Source organism: Biomphalaria glabrata, chromosome 14 (genome assembly GCF_947242115.1).
Source record: "Biomphalaria glabrata chromosome 14, xgBioGlab47.1, whole genome shotgun sequence".
Lineage (NCBI taxonomy): Eukaryota > Metazoa > Mollusca > Gastropoda > Planorbidae > Biomphalaria > Biomphalaria glabrata.
In genome coordinates, this window is record NC_074724.1 from 11493697 (window position 1) to 11510276 (window position 16580).

At 38.0% G+C, this 16580-nt stretch overlaps 1 protein-coding gene across 11 annotated transcripts in view; it reads right to left on the reverse strand.

Moving 5' to 3' along the window:
- Positions 1-16580, reverse strand: part of LOC106058318 (serine-rich adhesin for platelets-like) — a 100055-nt gene that overhangs the window by 52319 nt on the left and 31156 nt on the right. For 2 of the 11 annotated variants that reach the window (XM_056011482.1, XM_056011481.1), the window contains exon 2: positions 3868-4317. The exons of 3 other annotated variants lie outside the window; for them this stretch is intronic. In XM_056011482.1, coding sequence (XP_055867457.1) covers positions 3868-3995 — 128 coding nt within the window. In that variant the 5' untranslated portion in view covers positions 3996-4317. Of the gene's footprint in view, positions 1-3867; positions 4318-4449; positions 5608-16580 lie in introns of those variants that run through there. 6 more of the 11 variants (XM_056011484.1, XM_056011483.1, XM_056011480.1 and 3 more) reach the window with 6 other exon arrangements.

Consider the following 16580-nt stretch of genomic DNA (forward strand, 5'->3'; position numbering starts at 1 on the left):
CGGAGACAACAACAAAAAAAAGTTGTACTAAGTAAAATAAAGGTGACCTAATGAGCGACTACAGTTGCAAACAAAGTAAAAAAAAAAAGCTTTGTATACCACTGCCAACAACTTGGAAGAACTGGCTAAACACAGTGCCACCTGGTCTACAGGTAGGACTTAGACACGACAGGGAAAGAAAATCGTTTCAAGAAAACATTGAACAAGCTTGAAAATACCACTGCCAGTGAGTGGTACAGCATCCAGGAGAGAGGTGTGTGTGTGTGTGTGTGTGTGTGTGTGTGAGAGAGAGAGAGAGAGAGAGAGAGAATGGAGGGTAACAGAAAAAGAACGAAAACTAAAGGGAAATAATAGAATTGTCTTAAGGTTTTTGGCCCAAACAAACTACCCCTTGTTCAGCATCAATCTTCTAAATGACAGTGAACGATTCCAGGCCTGACTATTCTTTTTCTCCCTTAAGAGTCGCTGCCGATGTTAAATTGAACATTAGAATAATCTTCAACGTAACATTTAAAATGTACAAACATAGGCCTACATAGAAACAATGGAGCTGTCAAATATCCTCAATTTCTAAGTAAAACCTCGTCATGTTGTAATCTCCAACTCATACGTTAGATACCCGTAAACAAATTATATCCATCTAACCATCCTCGGCAGCCATTCAAAAGTCATCGAGAAACTCTTCAATATGAATTGTACAGGTACATAATTGTGTGCTTGAAAGGAACTTCCAGAAGTGATAGAGATAAAGACAAGAAAAACAAAAAAAAATAGTTTTTAAAAAAAGCTAATATATAAAGTGTAATTGTATCAATTAGTTTGGATAAGTCATGTAATTATATGTATGATTGACCTAGAAATATAAATCTGTGCGATTAGAAATATTTTTACCAATTGATTTTTGTTTAGCTTTTAGCTTTCTCAATGCGCTAAGATCCTATCTCTTGTCTGGACCAGTAGTGAAAGCGGGAGAGAAAAGGGGGGGGGGGGGATCTTGGTGAATGTTTTACATGATCGTTCACTCAGGTCTCAAGATTCCTCAATGGGACCAATGCCACTTATACCACCATATCTGTCAAGTACGATTTCTTTCCTTTGGTCAAGATAACAAAGAAGATAATTAATTACCAATAGTTAATTTACTAATCGGTTAATTCTTTTTATTGATTCTTGTGTTGTCAGGTACAAGAAATAATTGAGCAAAATTTCCGATTTATCCGAGATTGGGTGTGGGAGAAATAACGCGTACAAACCATTTACAAGACAGACAGAGTGAGTTGATAAATGAGGAATAAAACAAGTGTAGGAAAACTCGACACAAGAAACTTCAATAGTTGGCGAGTAAACCAGGACAATAAATCAATATGAAAAACAAGCAAATATATAAAAATGCTTTCATAAAAAAAGAAGAAAGAAAAAATCTTATATAGGAGGAAGAACACCACATTTACATGTATTCCCATTGCCAGTAATTAATTGACTAATTTGTTAATTCATTCTATTGAATCGTGTTTTGTTAGGTACAATAAATAATTGTGTAAAAAATTGTGTAACTTGATCCAAGGATGGGACTGAACAAAATAGCGTGCTCAAAATTTGTACTGACATACAGAGTGAGTTGATCTAAGCATCGTAATAAATAAACATATACAGAAGGAAAACTCTGAATTCAAACCTCTGCTGCCTTGCAGCTATACCCAATCATGGGAAAGGCTTTGGGAGTCAACCCTGAGGAAAAATCAGGAGCTGCCGATCCTAAGGCAGATAGCAGCCCCCTCAGTGCTACACTCTGGTAGAACCTGCGACGCCGCTGACCCCAAACTGTATCGGCACTACCGTTCCTTTGGATACATCAGTTGCGTGGAGAGGGGGGAACTGATGTGTGGGCGACATCGTTCCGACCACAGCTAATGCCCAGGCATTCATCTCATTTCCATGAAATGATCCATTGTCGCTTTGCGACTGAAGGAGGCCATATAATAAAAGTAGATCATGAATGCAACAGGTGTTACTAAATGTAGATAATCAATTTATTAGTTGTTAGAAAATATGGATAATAAATCCTTAAGGTGTTAATGAATAAGTCAAGACCCAATCTTTATATTCTATTGCGTTCGTGATTGTGGATCAGTAAAGAGTTAAGACAGGTTGGTAGAAGAATTAAGATTTACATAACATGTGTGATAATACAGTCTAATGTTAAAGATTCCTTCTTGGTCATGTGCCAATTTGTTATTCAAACAACAAGAATGTTTATACCTGTAGAGCAAGAAAATAGTTAAAGATATGTAGAAAGGGGTATCTGCGTGTTTACATACACTATTATTCCAGATAAAAAAAAAAAAAGAACATCGAAACGATGTAGAGAAATGACAGCTTTTTATATCTGTAGACTTAAGGAACAAAATCGGAGAAATACATCAAAATAAAAACAAATTATTCAAAAAGAAATGCAAGTGATTATACGTTCAGTCCTACTCAGATAAACAAAACCATTACATTTATTTAGAACAAACTTAGTTTAAGCTTCCTACAAACTGACTAGAGGATAAAAAGAAAAGCCAAATAGTAAGATCCACACTGAATAGATGGGCCAAGCAGGTGTTTTGAACATTGCACTGCTCAGTCTTAAAATAGCTGGTGTACAAATGAGAAAATAATACGTTCTGAGTGCTAAAAAATGAAACCTACAAAAAACAAACCCCAATGCATTACGTGCAGTACTGAATGCCAGGTTGTTTCTTGGATGGGGACAATGTTAACTCAATACTCTAGCTGTTTAACATAGCGAGTTACATTTGACTGATATCGAAAAGTCAATTTGTCCAAGTTACTGTCCTTAGATCAAAGGATTACATTGTAAATAGAGAAGAGTTCATAAATGATAAACGTATCTTAAAAAGTTACGGTCCTTTGAATTTAAGTGTGTAATGTCCCTTGTTCTCACCTAGATCTATTTTTGTTGTTGATTTATGCCCGACGTCTCATCGCTTTAAATTGTTGAGTTAGTTTTTATGGATATTTGTTTTCACCAGATCGCCCTAATAAACTCAATAACAATTTTATGACCAAAACTGGTTAGACTGGTCACCTGCCAATAAAGAAACTCTTAGATCTATAATGCTACAGAAAATGTTGTTCTTAATCATTGCGATACTCATAGGTTATGGCTATGTTATACTGCTGGCAAATGATGCATACTAAACTCTATTAGCAAAAATCTTGCGCTCGACTAAATCTATAAGTTGGTCCAGTCTATTAGGTCTATAGAAACATCTTATTTGAAAGTCGCAACATAATGCTAATTATTGAATATATTAAAATAACCAAAACAAAACTTAAAGCTTAATAAATTTGAACATACAATTATTATAGAAATATTTATCTGGCTATTAAAGTCAGTGCGATGTCTATATCTGACTCCAGAAAGAAAGTCCTTCCGCACTTACAATTGTTTTTATGCATTTTTGTGAAGTTATTTAAAGTAGCATTTGGCGGTGCTTAAATGTAATAATACCATGGCAGACTAGTGACATATAGTATGTTGTATTTTACTTGTAAGTGTCGACAGAACGTTGGGCAGGATAAGCCAATTCCCTGCCTGGTCATATGCTACATAGATGCAGTCTTCATGCTTTAGCAAATGGGAAACAATGCATTAGAGTGCTTTATTCTAAAATGTGAATGCAAAAACTAAAGATATTAAGCGTGCAAGTTAATTTTTAAAAAGGCTGAATTCTACTTGGTGGAGGGTTACTACTTCTACATATATATATGTATAGGCCTACTGCTGGTGATTGGTTAAGCTAGAACACGTGCTCCAAGAGGCGTTAATCTCAAAGCTCAAAACATTCCTTCGTGGTCTACCTGAGGTCAATTAAGGTCATACGCCGTGGTTTTAGGCCTTGACCCTGCCGACGTCTAGAGATCTGCGGGGTCCCGTAGATGTTCTGGACGTGGAACATTGAGGGGCTCACTCCAGGCTCCGTAAACATGGCGAGCCCCCGGAGAGGGGAGGTGACACTTCACAAAAGGTTTCGGCTGTAGGCCAAATGTTAAATGAATCAAATGTCAGAAGTCGGTTCAGTGGGCGCTCACAGCAAACCTATCGTGCACACACACACAGATGTCTTCCAGAAACTACGGTCCCATTATGACGTCACGCCATGACGTAAGTGATAATCACATCCGGCTCGCTAATCCACTTGTTCCCACAGAAATCGTCTCCTGACCATTGTAACAGCAACACCCAAGTGGCCAGGCGCGAGTACGTGTGACCTCTTGTTGAACCCGCTGACTCGAAGGTAACACTTAAATCTAAACAAACATAGTCATAAAACAAAGACATGATTACATCTCAACCAACACCTTAATGCAAATACATACAATTGACAACACCAATTTCATTTTTCGTAATTATCTATCTTTAATCGAACCAATTAAATTTACAGCTTGTTATTCCAAGTTCCATTCTTCTAAGTCTCGACCTAGTCCTACGAATATATTTCAATACTTGGCTACATTAAATTCAACAAATTCTCCGTGTACATCATGGACTATTTTTTTTTTCTGAAAGGGGGGACCTCATTGGAATCATTAATGTTGAAATTTAATTCGCCTGTTCGGAACCACTTAAACCGAACTCCAATTCATACTGACTCTTAAGCTGTTATTTGTGGCTTGAAATGTTAGTTCTGTATATATACAGGGTGCGTCAAAAAGTATACACACTTTGAACTGTCGTAGACAATTTATTTCCCGTTCTACAATGCTAAATTTCTGGACATGGAAAGCTTAATGTCTATCTAATTAGAAAAATAAATGTGGTTAATGTGAGTAATGTTCAAACTGGTGGCCTTCAGCGTCAATACATTGCTGAGTACGAGTCAACACTGATTCCGTACATCGTACCAAAGTGTTCACTGAGATTTCTGCGCACACCACCTGAATCTCATTCCACAGTGAGCCCAGGTGACGTAGTTTACGTTTGTACATCTCATCTTAAACTGTGCCTCATAAGAAGAAATCCAGCGGCGTGAGGTAGAGCAGCAAATCAATTGTCTATGACAGTTCAAAGTGTGTATATACATTATTTAGACGCACCCTGTCTATGGTCCGAACTATTCAAATAGAAAACCTCCAGTGTACTTGGAGCAGTGTATGCCTCTGTTGTAGTCTGTAGTAACTGCTCGTTTACTTGTTGTATTAGGACTAGATTTTGTAAATGTACTCATAACCTAAGCCAAGTATCACATCGTGTTTGCTCAGTGTACAGGCCAGATCTAGATACACTTTATGTCTACACAACTCCACACTGTGAGAGGGTCAAATACCAAGGACTGTTTAGAGCCCAGCGATGGTTAAGTTGATCTACCCCACACAGTATATTAGAGGAATAGACTCGACCCTGTCCAGTTTGATGTAACGAGGTTATACCACTACACACTACTGAAAACGTTCCAATACTACACTGACACAATGATGTGATAATATATCCATATCACTTGAACTCAAAGCACAGAATCCTCCATTAATCCCTAGGGAAAGAAAGAACACAAATCACCACTAAAAACCTTTAACTCTTTCTTTCCGTAATTATTTACCACATTCTGGTGGAATCAACGCTGGTATCGTCAGTTAGGAGAGAAAGAGTTAAACCTGAAATATTTTTTTTCCTATTTAAACAAATGTTTTCAATTAAAAACAATCGTTTTCGCCATAGACGTTCTATAACCATAGCACCACTAACGTATCGGCACAACCTATATATAACCATAGCACTACTAACGTATCGGCACAACCTATATATAACCATAGCACTACTAACGTATCGGCACAACCTATCACATCTTAATGTGCATGCCTATAACACCGTTAATATGAAAATATAGGCGAAAACAACAACAACAATGGACTATATAACATTCTCATTGCTCTGCTAGTCTTTCAAACTTTAAAGTGGCCAAAGATCACTTATGAATATACTTTAAAATACTTCAAGCTTTAGATGTTTTTAAGTTATTTTAATTCTAGAGACTTTAAAGTATGTTTAAATATCCCGTTGTGTGTGACAAGACCAGACGAATGTTGCACAATGTGAACAAAATATAATGGTGTCTAGTGTACTGTAGAAACAAACTCATCTACACTAGACTACTTTTTGGGGAAAAGGTTCAAAACCTGGAACCCAAGGGCCACTGCTATATATTGATCATCTCCTTTGTGGGCCGAGATCGAAACATAACCTACTCTTATATAGTAGGACCAAACTACCAGGATGGCTGCCTGGTCGTGCGGTTTGCACGCTGGACTGTCGTTCGGACTTATCGATGGTCCCGGGTTCAAACCCTGCCCGCTCCCATCCCCCGCCGTCCTGCGGGAGGTTTGGACTAGGAAGTAATTATCTTCAACTCTGAAGGAACATCCGAAATAAGTAAAAACAATATTTGTGTTTCCTCTGATGTTTCGCAACCCACACACACACTAATGATTCGAGTGATCAGCAAGTATAAAATAGTGAGAGCCGCTGATGAGTACTCCGACGTCTACATAGAAACATCGTATCTACACTGACACATGTCATTTCCGATTTCTTAGTGCTTAATACACACACTATCAGCTCACTTTAGTCTATGTTTTAAAACTGCTCTCTCACTGTCTCTCCGGCGTTACTGAAGTGACGTTTCAGACGCAAGTAATAATACGAACTATGACATACACATCTTCTCTATCACTAAAGCTTTTAATGAGCGTCATCTCATTATTTCAACCACAAGAATTAGAGCCAGTTACAGGGGCGTAGCTAAGAATTTCCCTTCATTTGGGGGCCAGGGGTTGACCTCTATGGGGGCCCCTGTATTTAGCGTAATATTTAATCCGAAAAAACTCTTTTGGAGGCCCCCTCAAGTGGGCGCCCGGGGGGATTTTCAAATTTCCCCACATCTCCTCCCACCCTAGCTACGCCACTGGCCAGTTATACAGGATACGAGACACGATGAGTGACTTGAACACAATACACCAGTGTGGCCTTGCTCCGCGGACGAATCAAGTCAAACTATACCAGGGAAAAAATAATTATGTATGAAATAATATTATATAAAGTAGCCAGATTCTAGGTCATGGATACGATAGTTAAAAAATGTCACATTGTAAGGTACCATGTATATTGCGTTTTATAGCATACATTATCGTATATACAGAAGGGTGTCACAAATAGAAATGTCCAAGTCTACAATGTAATTACTGAAATCCTCTACTAGAAATCAGCAACGTGAGACCTTTGTTACATTCACTTAATAAACAACTTGACATTTTTTCTAAGTCTGGCTTATAACACTAGTCAGTAAGTATTGAGAGCCAAGTGGACTGTACTCCGTGAGTCATTTGTTTCCTGTACAAAGAACACAAACACACACACTTATACTAGAACAATCTCATTCATCATTTTCTCTCAATACCAATCTCAAACTTTTATGACTTTCAAATAGATTTCTCTATAATCTGATAATGTATAATTATTCGCTTTTGGTGGTACCAACATTTTATCTGAAAAGAAGTTTTTAAAGGATTAAACTTGAAACAAATGCAAATATCTGCTTATAAAAATCATGCATTAAGAAATTCGAATTTAAAATAAAATATTTACTGAATGTTGCAAAGCCGAATTCTAAAATATTTCGATACGTAATTAACAGAGAACTGTTCTAATAATAATTTTTCTCTGATTATAAGATTATTAAAGTAACACTAATACAACAACGCAGTTATTCCCCTTGTCCTCTACCTTTCGAAATAACAATGTTGATTAATTCACCTCTTGCAACCCCGGGGGCTAGAAAGGGGCGCGAGGCTTGTCGCTTAACCTGTTTTTATCTAGCCCAAGTGCCACAAACAGAAGCATGACTGCCCACCTATATACCAATAACATCTCAAGCAGATGAGAGCTTCAGCGGCGAGGCGCCTTGATGTCAATGGCCAACTTCGGGGTGGAAATTATGCCCTCCATAATTTATAAGGTTCAACATCCCCCGGGTCTCAACTGGCCGGTAACATGTCAATCACCAGAAAACAAGCTTCATATAAAGTCAGATAATTATTACTTGGGATCAGAGTGCTTCAATAAACACATTAACTAGACACGCAAAAAAAAAGATGTGCCAAGATATACAAGTGAAGAACTTTGTTGTTGACATAAGGAGTGCATACCAAAACAAGTGAACTGGGTGTCAAAATCGGCCAGGGCATTTCTATACCATCCGGCCCAAAATGTGTATATCATATGATGGGCATCCAATTCTACCTGTGCTCAACATCATGATGTAAAAATTGATAAAGTACCTCTTTTGGGCCTTGCGAGCTATGGAGAGATGATGTAAAGGTCATCTGTTTCTATAAAAGTCATCTGTTTTTGTGGCCCATGGTTTACGAGGGTGTCATGTGGCCAGCAAAAAGACCAACCTCTTCCCCCAACTAATGTCAGGTTCCCATTACAGCTGGGTGGATCCCGAAATTAAACATCTCACGTCTACACCAGGAATTGAACACGAAACTTCTCGGTTCGTAAGCTAAGCTTTTCCTCTCATCCACCACGTGTCTTGTCTACGGCTATTACATCAGTGGAAATGTGTTCGATTAAAATTAGTAGTACACTGTCAAAGATCCGAGCGTCACTTTTATAAGAGAATATTATAAATCCTTTAAACAATTTAATACGTTTCATGGATACCTCCATGCGGCCCCCGGGCACTTGCCCGAATGCCCATATAGCCAGCCCGCCTCTGATAACAAATGAATACGAACCAACAAATGGCGAGGGGGGGGGGAAAGCTTAACTTAGGATGTTAATGTTCAGTTTTATAAAAAATATCTCTAAGATAAACATTGTAAAGCTCAAGAAAGATTGATGGGGAAAAAAAAAACCTCTAGATCTACATGACTTCCATGACTCAGGTCACTTCGACTAAAGTAGCGATGAGAAATCACACCAATTAATACGTTTGTGTTAAACAAGAAGATTGTCTAATCACACATCAGCAGAGCTCGGTGGTTTCCTCGAGTCCTCTGAGACATATCACGTAACTCTCCAACTTCAATAGAAAGTGATTTAGATGTGTCTCTCAGTGCTAGTATAAAATGTGCTTTTAGGCAGTTTGGTAAAACAATTGTAATCAAGGTTCATTACTGGTGGTATCACACATTTAAAGGGATTTATAGGGCACTGTTTCTATGGCCCACCTTAACGGAGTGTCATATGGTCAAGAACAACGACCAACCTCAGAGGCGCCTTAAGGATTCCGAAATAAAAAAAAATCCCAGGATTCGAACCCGAGACCCCCAGTTCTGAATCCAACCACCGCACCTTCACTCCACATATTTAGTGTGTAAAAGGACATAGATCGATGACGTGACAGTTTTGAGGGTAGAGAAGGTTGTCCGAAAACAGACTAAACGACATTTTGTCCTTGGAGAGTTACACATATTTATAATGAACGTCTTGAGAATAATTTTTTATATTTTCATTAGACAGCTGCTCAAACTCGCCAGGGAACCTGACTAGATTATACCATAACAATAGCGTCATTTGTAAATTATCTGCAAATTAACTGGACAAAAAAAAAAGGAGAGATTTTAAAACAAAACTAAACGGTTCTGAGGGGAGACAAAGTTATAGAACTGGACTACGAATGACTTGTTAGTGACCAACTATGATAGAATAGACTTCATACAGAACGCAGTTTGTGTTTTCATATCTCTTATAACACGCAGAAGTTAATATTAAAGTATTTCTCACTTCTGAGATGTTAAACAAAAATGGATTGCTTTGCACTGGAGATTTAAATGAACGCTTAAAGTACGTTCAAAGAATGATTACGCAAAGATAAAGAGACTTTTTAGGTTAGAGCTCTTAAAAATACCAGGAACCAGTGAAGAGGCTAGTTAAGCAGAATGATAGCCACACCGGACAGCGATTTATCAGCGCCTACTATTTTTGCATTGAGACCCGCTCAACACAAATACCTATCAATTACTCACCTTCCAATTAAACCGTTAGGCATGTACCAGTGAGCGTTCACTGACTCACAGCACGACAAGTGGGCCTCTCTAGAATATCAGACGTGACAGGTGTCACACACATACGCCAGTAATGACAGCAATGATCAACTGCTCGTCGGACTCGCACAATAGCAGCGATAACAGAGAGAGAGAGAAAACGTCACCGCCTCTTTCGTAAGGAACAATCCTGTCAGGTTATTAATATCTCACAGCGCTTTACCACAGTGCTTTACTGGTCCGTTTTGTTTAGCAGCAGAGAACGACTAATATGACAAGGATCTATATCTACCATGTTTTTATTAATCTTTCTTTAGAAAAACACGTTTACAAAAATTGATATTCTTAGGTGTCGGAAATTTTATTTTCACATGTTTTGGTATTAACTATAACAGGCGTATGATAACTATATCAAGCGTAAGATAACTATATCAGACGTAGGACAGCTATACCAGGCGTAGGATAACTATCAGAAGTTGGAAAGGCATAGGATAACTGTCAGGTGTAAGATAACTATATCAGGCGTAGGACAACTATGTGGGGCATATGATAAGTTTTCCGTGTGTAAGATAACTATACCAGGCGTAGGCTAACTATATCAGTCTTAGGGCAACTATCTCGAACATTTGATACGTTTTTTAAATACTATATCAGGCGTAGGCTAACTATATCAGTCGTAGGACAACTAGGGCATATGATAAGTTTCCCAGGCGTAAGATAACTCTACCAGGTATAGGATGACCACACGGAGAAGGATATCTCTATCAGATTTCACAGTGGGGTAGAAGCTTCTAATCCTCAATGTCAAGGCCTTCAGTCAGAATGCGTCAACATCAAAATGTCGAAAATCAAACGCTGGTAAATATTAAAACAATGCTAACTTAAACTACCAATAGTACAAATTACCAACAGTTAATTAACCAGTTGGTTACAGTTTTTTTTTTAAAATTCATTACTGTTTTGTCGGGTATTAGAAATAATTGTGTTAAACTTCGGCTTGACCCGAGATTGGGTGTGGGAGAAATAACGTGTACAAACTTTTGACCAGACCGAGCGAGTTGATACAAACTTTGTCAAAAGAAGCAAGAGATCTAGCAGCAGCCTTGGATCGGATAATTATAAGACGCAATGAACTAGAATTCCAGATAGTATTTAACATATAGTTTTAAAAAGAACAATATATGATTTGTGCTAAATGTATCTGCCATGACAAGTGTTTAACATCACTGTCATCATTCTCTTTGCTTAGACTTTCATTCATTGTCAGAATTCTATGTTACTATCTCACATATCACAGTAAAATGTCCTAACCTTCAGAATCAAGACTTGTTTCACCCTTTCACAACCACTCATAGACTTCATTCACATTCTTGGTTAAACAGTTGCCTCAAATCAGCATAGCACCGGTGAAACGGCTTATTTGAGCTTTTAGTCTACCTAGGATCCACTTACCACTCTTTCTATTCAACTCAAGCCAATATGCGTGTACGACAGTGAGAATACTAGATCTAACAATAATGTCCCCAATGAAAAGGAAAACACACAAAGTGGACGCTGCTATCACCACGGTAACAAGTTAGTGCCAACTCCGAAACCTTCAACTTTTACGCGTTCGAGTTCACTTTTACGCAACGGAAGCTAAAACATAAAAAGGCCTCCGACCGCGTGCTTTTACGTCAAGATCATAGAGACAAAGAGAGTGGGGGGTCGAACACAGCCCTTGTTTCTATGTCATAAGAGAACTACACTTGAACGACAGAGGGCAAAGCATTCCACTACAGGAACAGGGGGAGAAACGAGGCAAGGCTAACAACTTCCGGTTAATGCCGAGAGAAGATAGACAGGGCCAGTGTAGTGACCTAGGACCATGTAAGTATATTCACCTCCATATTTCTAGGCCAGTGAATATCAGATGTCAACGGTTGACAAAGTGCAGTACGGCGACGCCATAATGTTTTTTTTTTTTTACTCCATGAGTTTGTATTACTGACTTTACTAAGAAGACTTGCTTGAAAATTAACAAGCATGTAGAGTAAATGAGAATAGGACCATCTCACTTCCCAATTGCAAGAAAAAGGACGCCTATTATAAGTTATCTCGACATGATCAACGCATATTTTTTCGACTCAGAACCGGACACAACAAATTGAGACAACATATGTTGCAAAAGCTTTAAGTTGAGACGAGCTAAACATGTCCTTGTGGAGCATCACCAGAGAATGCAGACCATGTCCTTCAAAGATCATCAAAATAACAAAAGGGTGGAAACTAGGTGGACACGCTACTCAAAAACGACCCTAACAATTTTCCTAGAAATTCGACAGTTGAATTACTCCATGAGTATATATATATATATATATATAAATCTTCAGTGCGTTTTTGTACAAGAATAGGTGCTGGTACTCAGTGATGGATTGCCCAACTTTTAGCTACTAGTAAATTAATAATAAACGTGAAAATACAAAAAAAGTAATAATTTTTCCCCACATTGAAAAAGGTGCCGTTATGCCGTACCGGCGCGTACCGTCACAGAAAAGCACTGTATATCTTTGGGAAAAGAACTAATTGGCCACACTGGGAAAAACTCTAGTTTGACCGTTAAAATTTTCAAAATATAATCATCTTAAAATAAAATTATATCTGCGTCTTTTTTTTTTTAAACACAAGTTTGTCAGAGGGTATTCATGCATGCTTTTATAACCAATAGAAATGACACTTCGCACTTGAAAAGGTTTGTGAGCTGGTCATCCTCAGTAAACCATTGGGTCGAACCATTCGAAAAAAGTAAATGATAACTGGAACGCATGTTTCATTTAGACAGTACTGGAAACAAGCTCTCAATATAAATATATATATATATATATGAGATGCCTAAAACAATGTATGGAACATGTTCATGTTTTTATTATCCCAAATCTGAAAAAGTTCGTCTAGGTCATTCTGTACTGAATTCAGTGTAACTTAAAAAATGAATGACCAAATAACTAAACTGTGGTTACTCTATTTAAACGCATGTTGAGCAAACACCACAAGGACCATCTGCTTCTTCGCGTAGCTTCAAAGGGGGAAAAGGAACACAAGTCCAGCCACGATATATAAAACTTTTCTGTGATGTATAATGACTTCCATAATCAAACAAACAAGTCGGCCCTGTGAAACGTAATGCATACAAGGTTTCGGCTATGAGATCACGCTCACTAATCAGATTCATTCTTAGCACATATAGCAAGGAAAAAACAACAACAAAAAAAAACAAAGTAGATCTGTATACATTGAAATTGCGCTCTGAATAAAACAAATCACTATGCAAATTGAAATTTCAATTCCAAGATGATTGGAGTGCACGCATGCGCAGACGTACAGGCAGCTTAGGTTTACGATAATACAAATATAAAATAGCAAAAAAAAACAACATCAAGACAAATTGTTGCCAACTCTCCACTTTAATCTAGGTGTATAAGAGGATTAGCTCGCGTCTCACTGGCTCTGCTTTGTGCTAGATTAAAAAGATAAGAATGCAGATCAAATTTCACAGCGCTTCTCACCATTTCAGGTAGTCGGTAGTCTCCTTTGCTAATTGGTCATGCAGTCATTGCGTCTAAATAGGTTAGCTATCTTTTAACAATTTTTAATAAAATATGCATAATTATGCATACACGTATAAACGTTTAAAAAGGGAGGCAATTCATTTATAGTATTTCGTAATTGTTTACTTATTACGCCTACGAGTGAATAACGTGCTTTTGTTGTCCAATTAATTGGAATGATAATATAAAATTGTGTTCTTTTCAACGATAGGTCGTGACAATTCTAATATCGGTTATCGAAGTAATTTCTTAAAAGCTTTCTGAAATATCTATATATATAATTCTCTTCATGGCTCAAGAGTTTGGACAAGAAGTAAAGGAAAGATCACTCTTTAATTTCTGCAAGTCGGACTAGAGTTACCCTACAAAAAAAAAAAAAAGGGGGGGGGAAGTATTCACCCGTCACAAAGTAGCAGGGCCGGACTTAACTGTTGTGACCAAGAAGTCATGGAAAGATAACTCTTTTTTTACTTCTACCCCACGTAGTTTTAGCGGCGAAATAAAGTGGAGGAGAACAAGTAATCTACTCAGTATTCTCCCGTCACTAAATAGCAGGGCTGGACTTAACCGTTGTGGGGCCCTATGCGAAACGGATTTCGCGGGGCCAAGTATGGGTAGGGATACAGATAATAAGTGAAATTTTATTCATTCTTTACTACGTACAGAACTACTTTACGAGCCTTGCGTGTAGCGAAGTCACAGAGTATATCATAAACATTAAGTTTTTCAAAATAGATCACTCTCAATAGCAAGAATTACCAAATGTTTCAATCTATCTACGAGAATTGTTGACCTCAAGTAATTTTCATTAGTTTAAGGCACTAGAAGCTTCTTTCACTAGAATCCACAATTACAGGTATTGCAAAATGCATTATCGCGCATAGGATTGGCGTTTTCCATATTAAATGACACCCCAAAAGGACAATTTTTGTCTATATATTTCAGGAGATTTGTATGAGTTTTCTAAAGATTTTAATAATTTCCGGAAATTGCCAGGAGCTCCTGGTAAATCGACAAGTGACTGCGGGAAATCTGTTGTTATACAATGGTTTAATTTAATAATTTATACACCTAGAATTAGCTTGTGTCCTATGAAAGTGTCGGGGTCCACTGCGGTCGCATAGGTTGCAGTGGCCTAAGGCGACTAGTAGTCAATATTTGCGATGACAAGAACTTTGAAAACAGGTGTTGAGTATTCTCAAAAGAATGAGAACCACTACACACTAATGTCAAAGCGTCAGAAGTAATACTGTTCACCGTCAGGACAGACACAGTTGTCTTCCCTTTCCAAACTTTCCCAAGCATCTGTTGGACGAATCCAAGGAGGCGGCTGGAATCGATACCCGAAACTGTGTGTCTCCTTTGTCCTGTTTGCTTGCTGACGATATTTTTTTTTACTCCTAAAACCTGAAGTTTTATTCGATTTTGGCTTAGACTCTGGAGTTTTTAAAGGAAACAATAAAAGGAGAAAAAACAACAAAAAAAAAACCAAAAAACAGCGAAACAACAAAAACGTTTTGGTTAAGAATTTCTATAAATCCCCCCTCCCCAATTTCTTCTAGTGGATGAAATGATTTGTCCTGGGTGACAAGGAAGAGTCCTGGGGTATTCACAACGAGATGGGCGTTAGTTTACTGATGGAACGGCCTTAAATCGACCAGTGAAAACAAAAACAAAAAAAAAAACGGTGATGCTAATGTTCTGTGAAATGGGGTAGTTGTTAATGTGAACAGCTAAAAATGCGATATAAAAAATAATTGATCAAGCTATTCTAGTTCACACATCCGTCACATATCCCTTACTCTGATGAACAGTTAGGGTACCACACATGATCTTTCGACCGTCTTTCTCCATTCATATTTGCTTTTTGCCTTGGGTAGAATCTCTTTCAATGATAGGCCCCCGTCAATTCTTTAAACTTGTCTTCCCATCGCTTTCTGTCTGCCTCTTCTTCTTTTTCCTGGTACTGTTTCCTGAAGGAAGGTCTTTGCGAGCTCTGAGGACCTTGTGATATTTGCGGTTTTTGACAGTGGTTCGCAGGTCATCGTGGGGCAGTTGTGATCACAATTCCAGTTAACTGCCAAAATTACTTTATCGCTAATACATGACTATTTCAGAACGTCATTTCATTCCACTCGTGAATTACTGTAGCGTGTAGCATCAGGCATCATATTCAGATCTCTGCTGACACAATTATTATATGCTTTCGGACACACCAGAATAGGCGACGTCTTTGATTTTCGTATTTCACAAAAAAAAAAAAAAAGTAAAAAGATACCCAATAGAGCTGGGTGGACTCAGGCGCCAAAAAGATCCCGAAATTAAAAATCCCAATCTTCACCAGGATTTGAATCCCCAGTTCGGAAACAAAGCACTTTACCACTCAGCCACCGCGCCTCCTTTCGTATTTCACAGGCAAGTATAATTGTGAGCCTAATGGACGCAGTCAATTTAAAGAACTAATGTATTTGACCATTGTACAATCAATACGGTTAATTAAACATGTTCAACAGAGTACTAGTAGTGTTTCAGACACGAGTGCTTAAGGAGAAACTAAACAGAATGTGTACCCAATGCAGGCCTGGCTAAAACAAACAAGGAAACTTCAAATCGTTGAAGTGGTTCAAGCTTTGAACACGACAACTAGCTGATAGAGTGAAATGTCAGTAGGTTTTGTTTTGCAGAATTAAATCTAAAACACCGTAATATTACAAGCTGATCAAGTCTTGACTACAATAACGATGTGCAGCTTTACCGCTCTTGTTAGAGTGTGATAAAACGAATTTGAGTTACATTTGATGAAGATCGACACTATATAATCCATTGTTACCCAACTTCTGTCTGTCTGGTAGCCATACAACTTCCAACATACGTGTCGTGACCACATCATCCCAGAATATATCACATCATCCCGGAATGTGTCACACCATCTGGAATGTATCA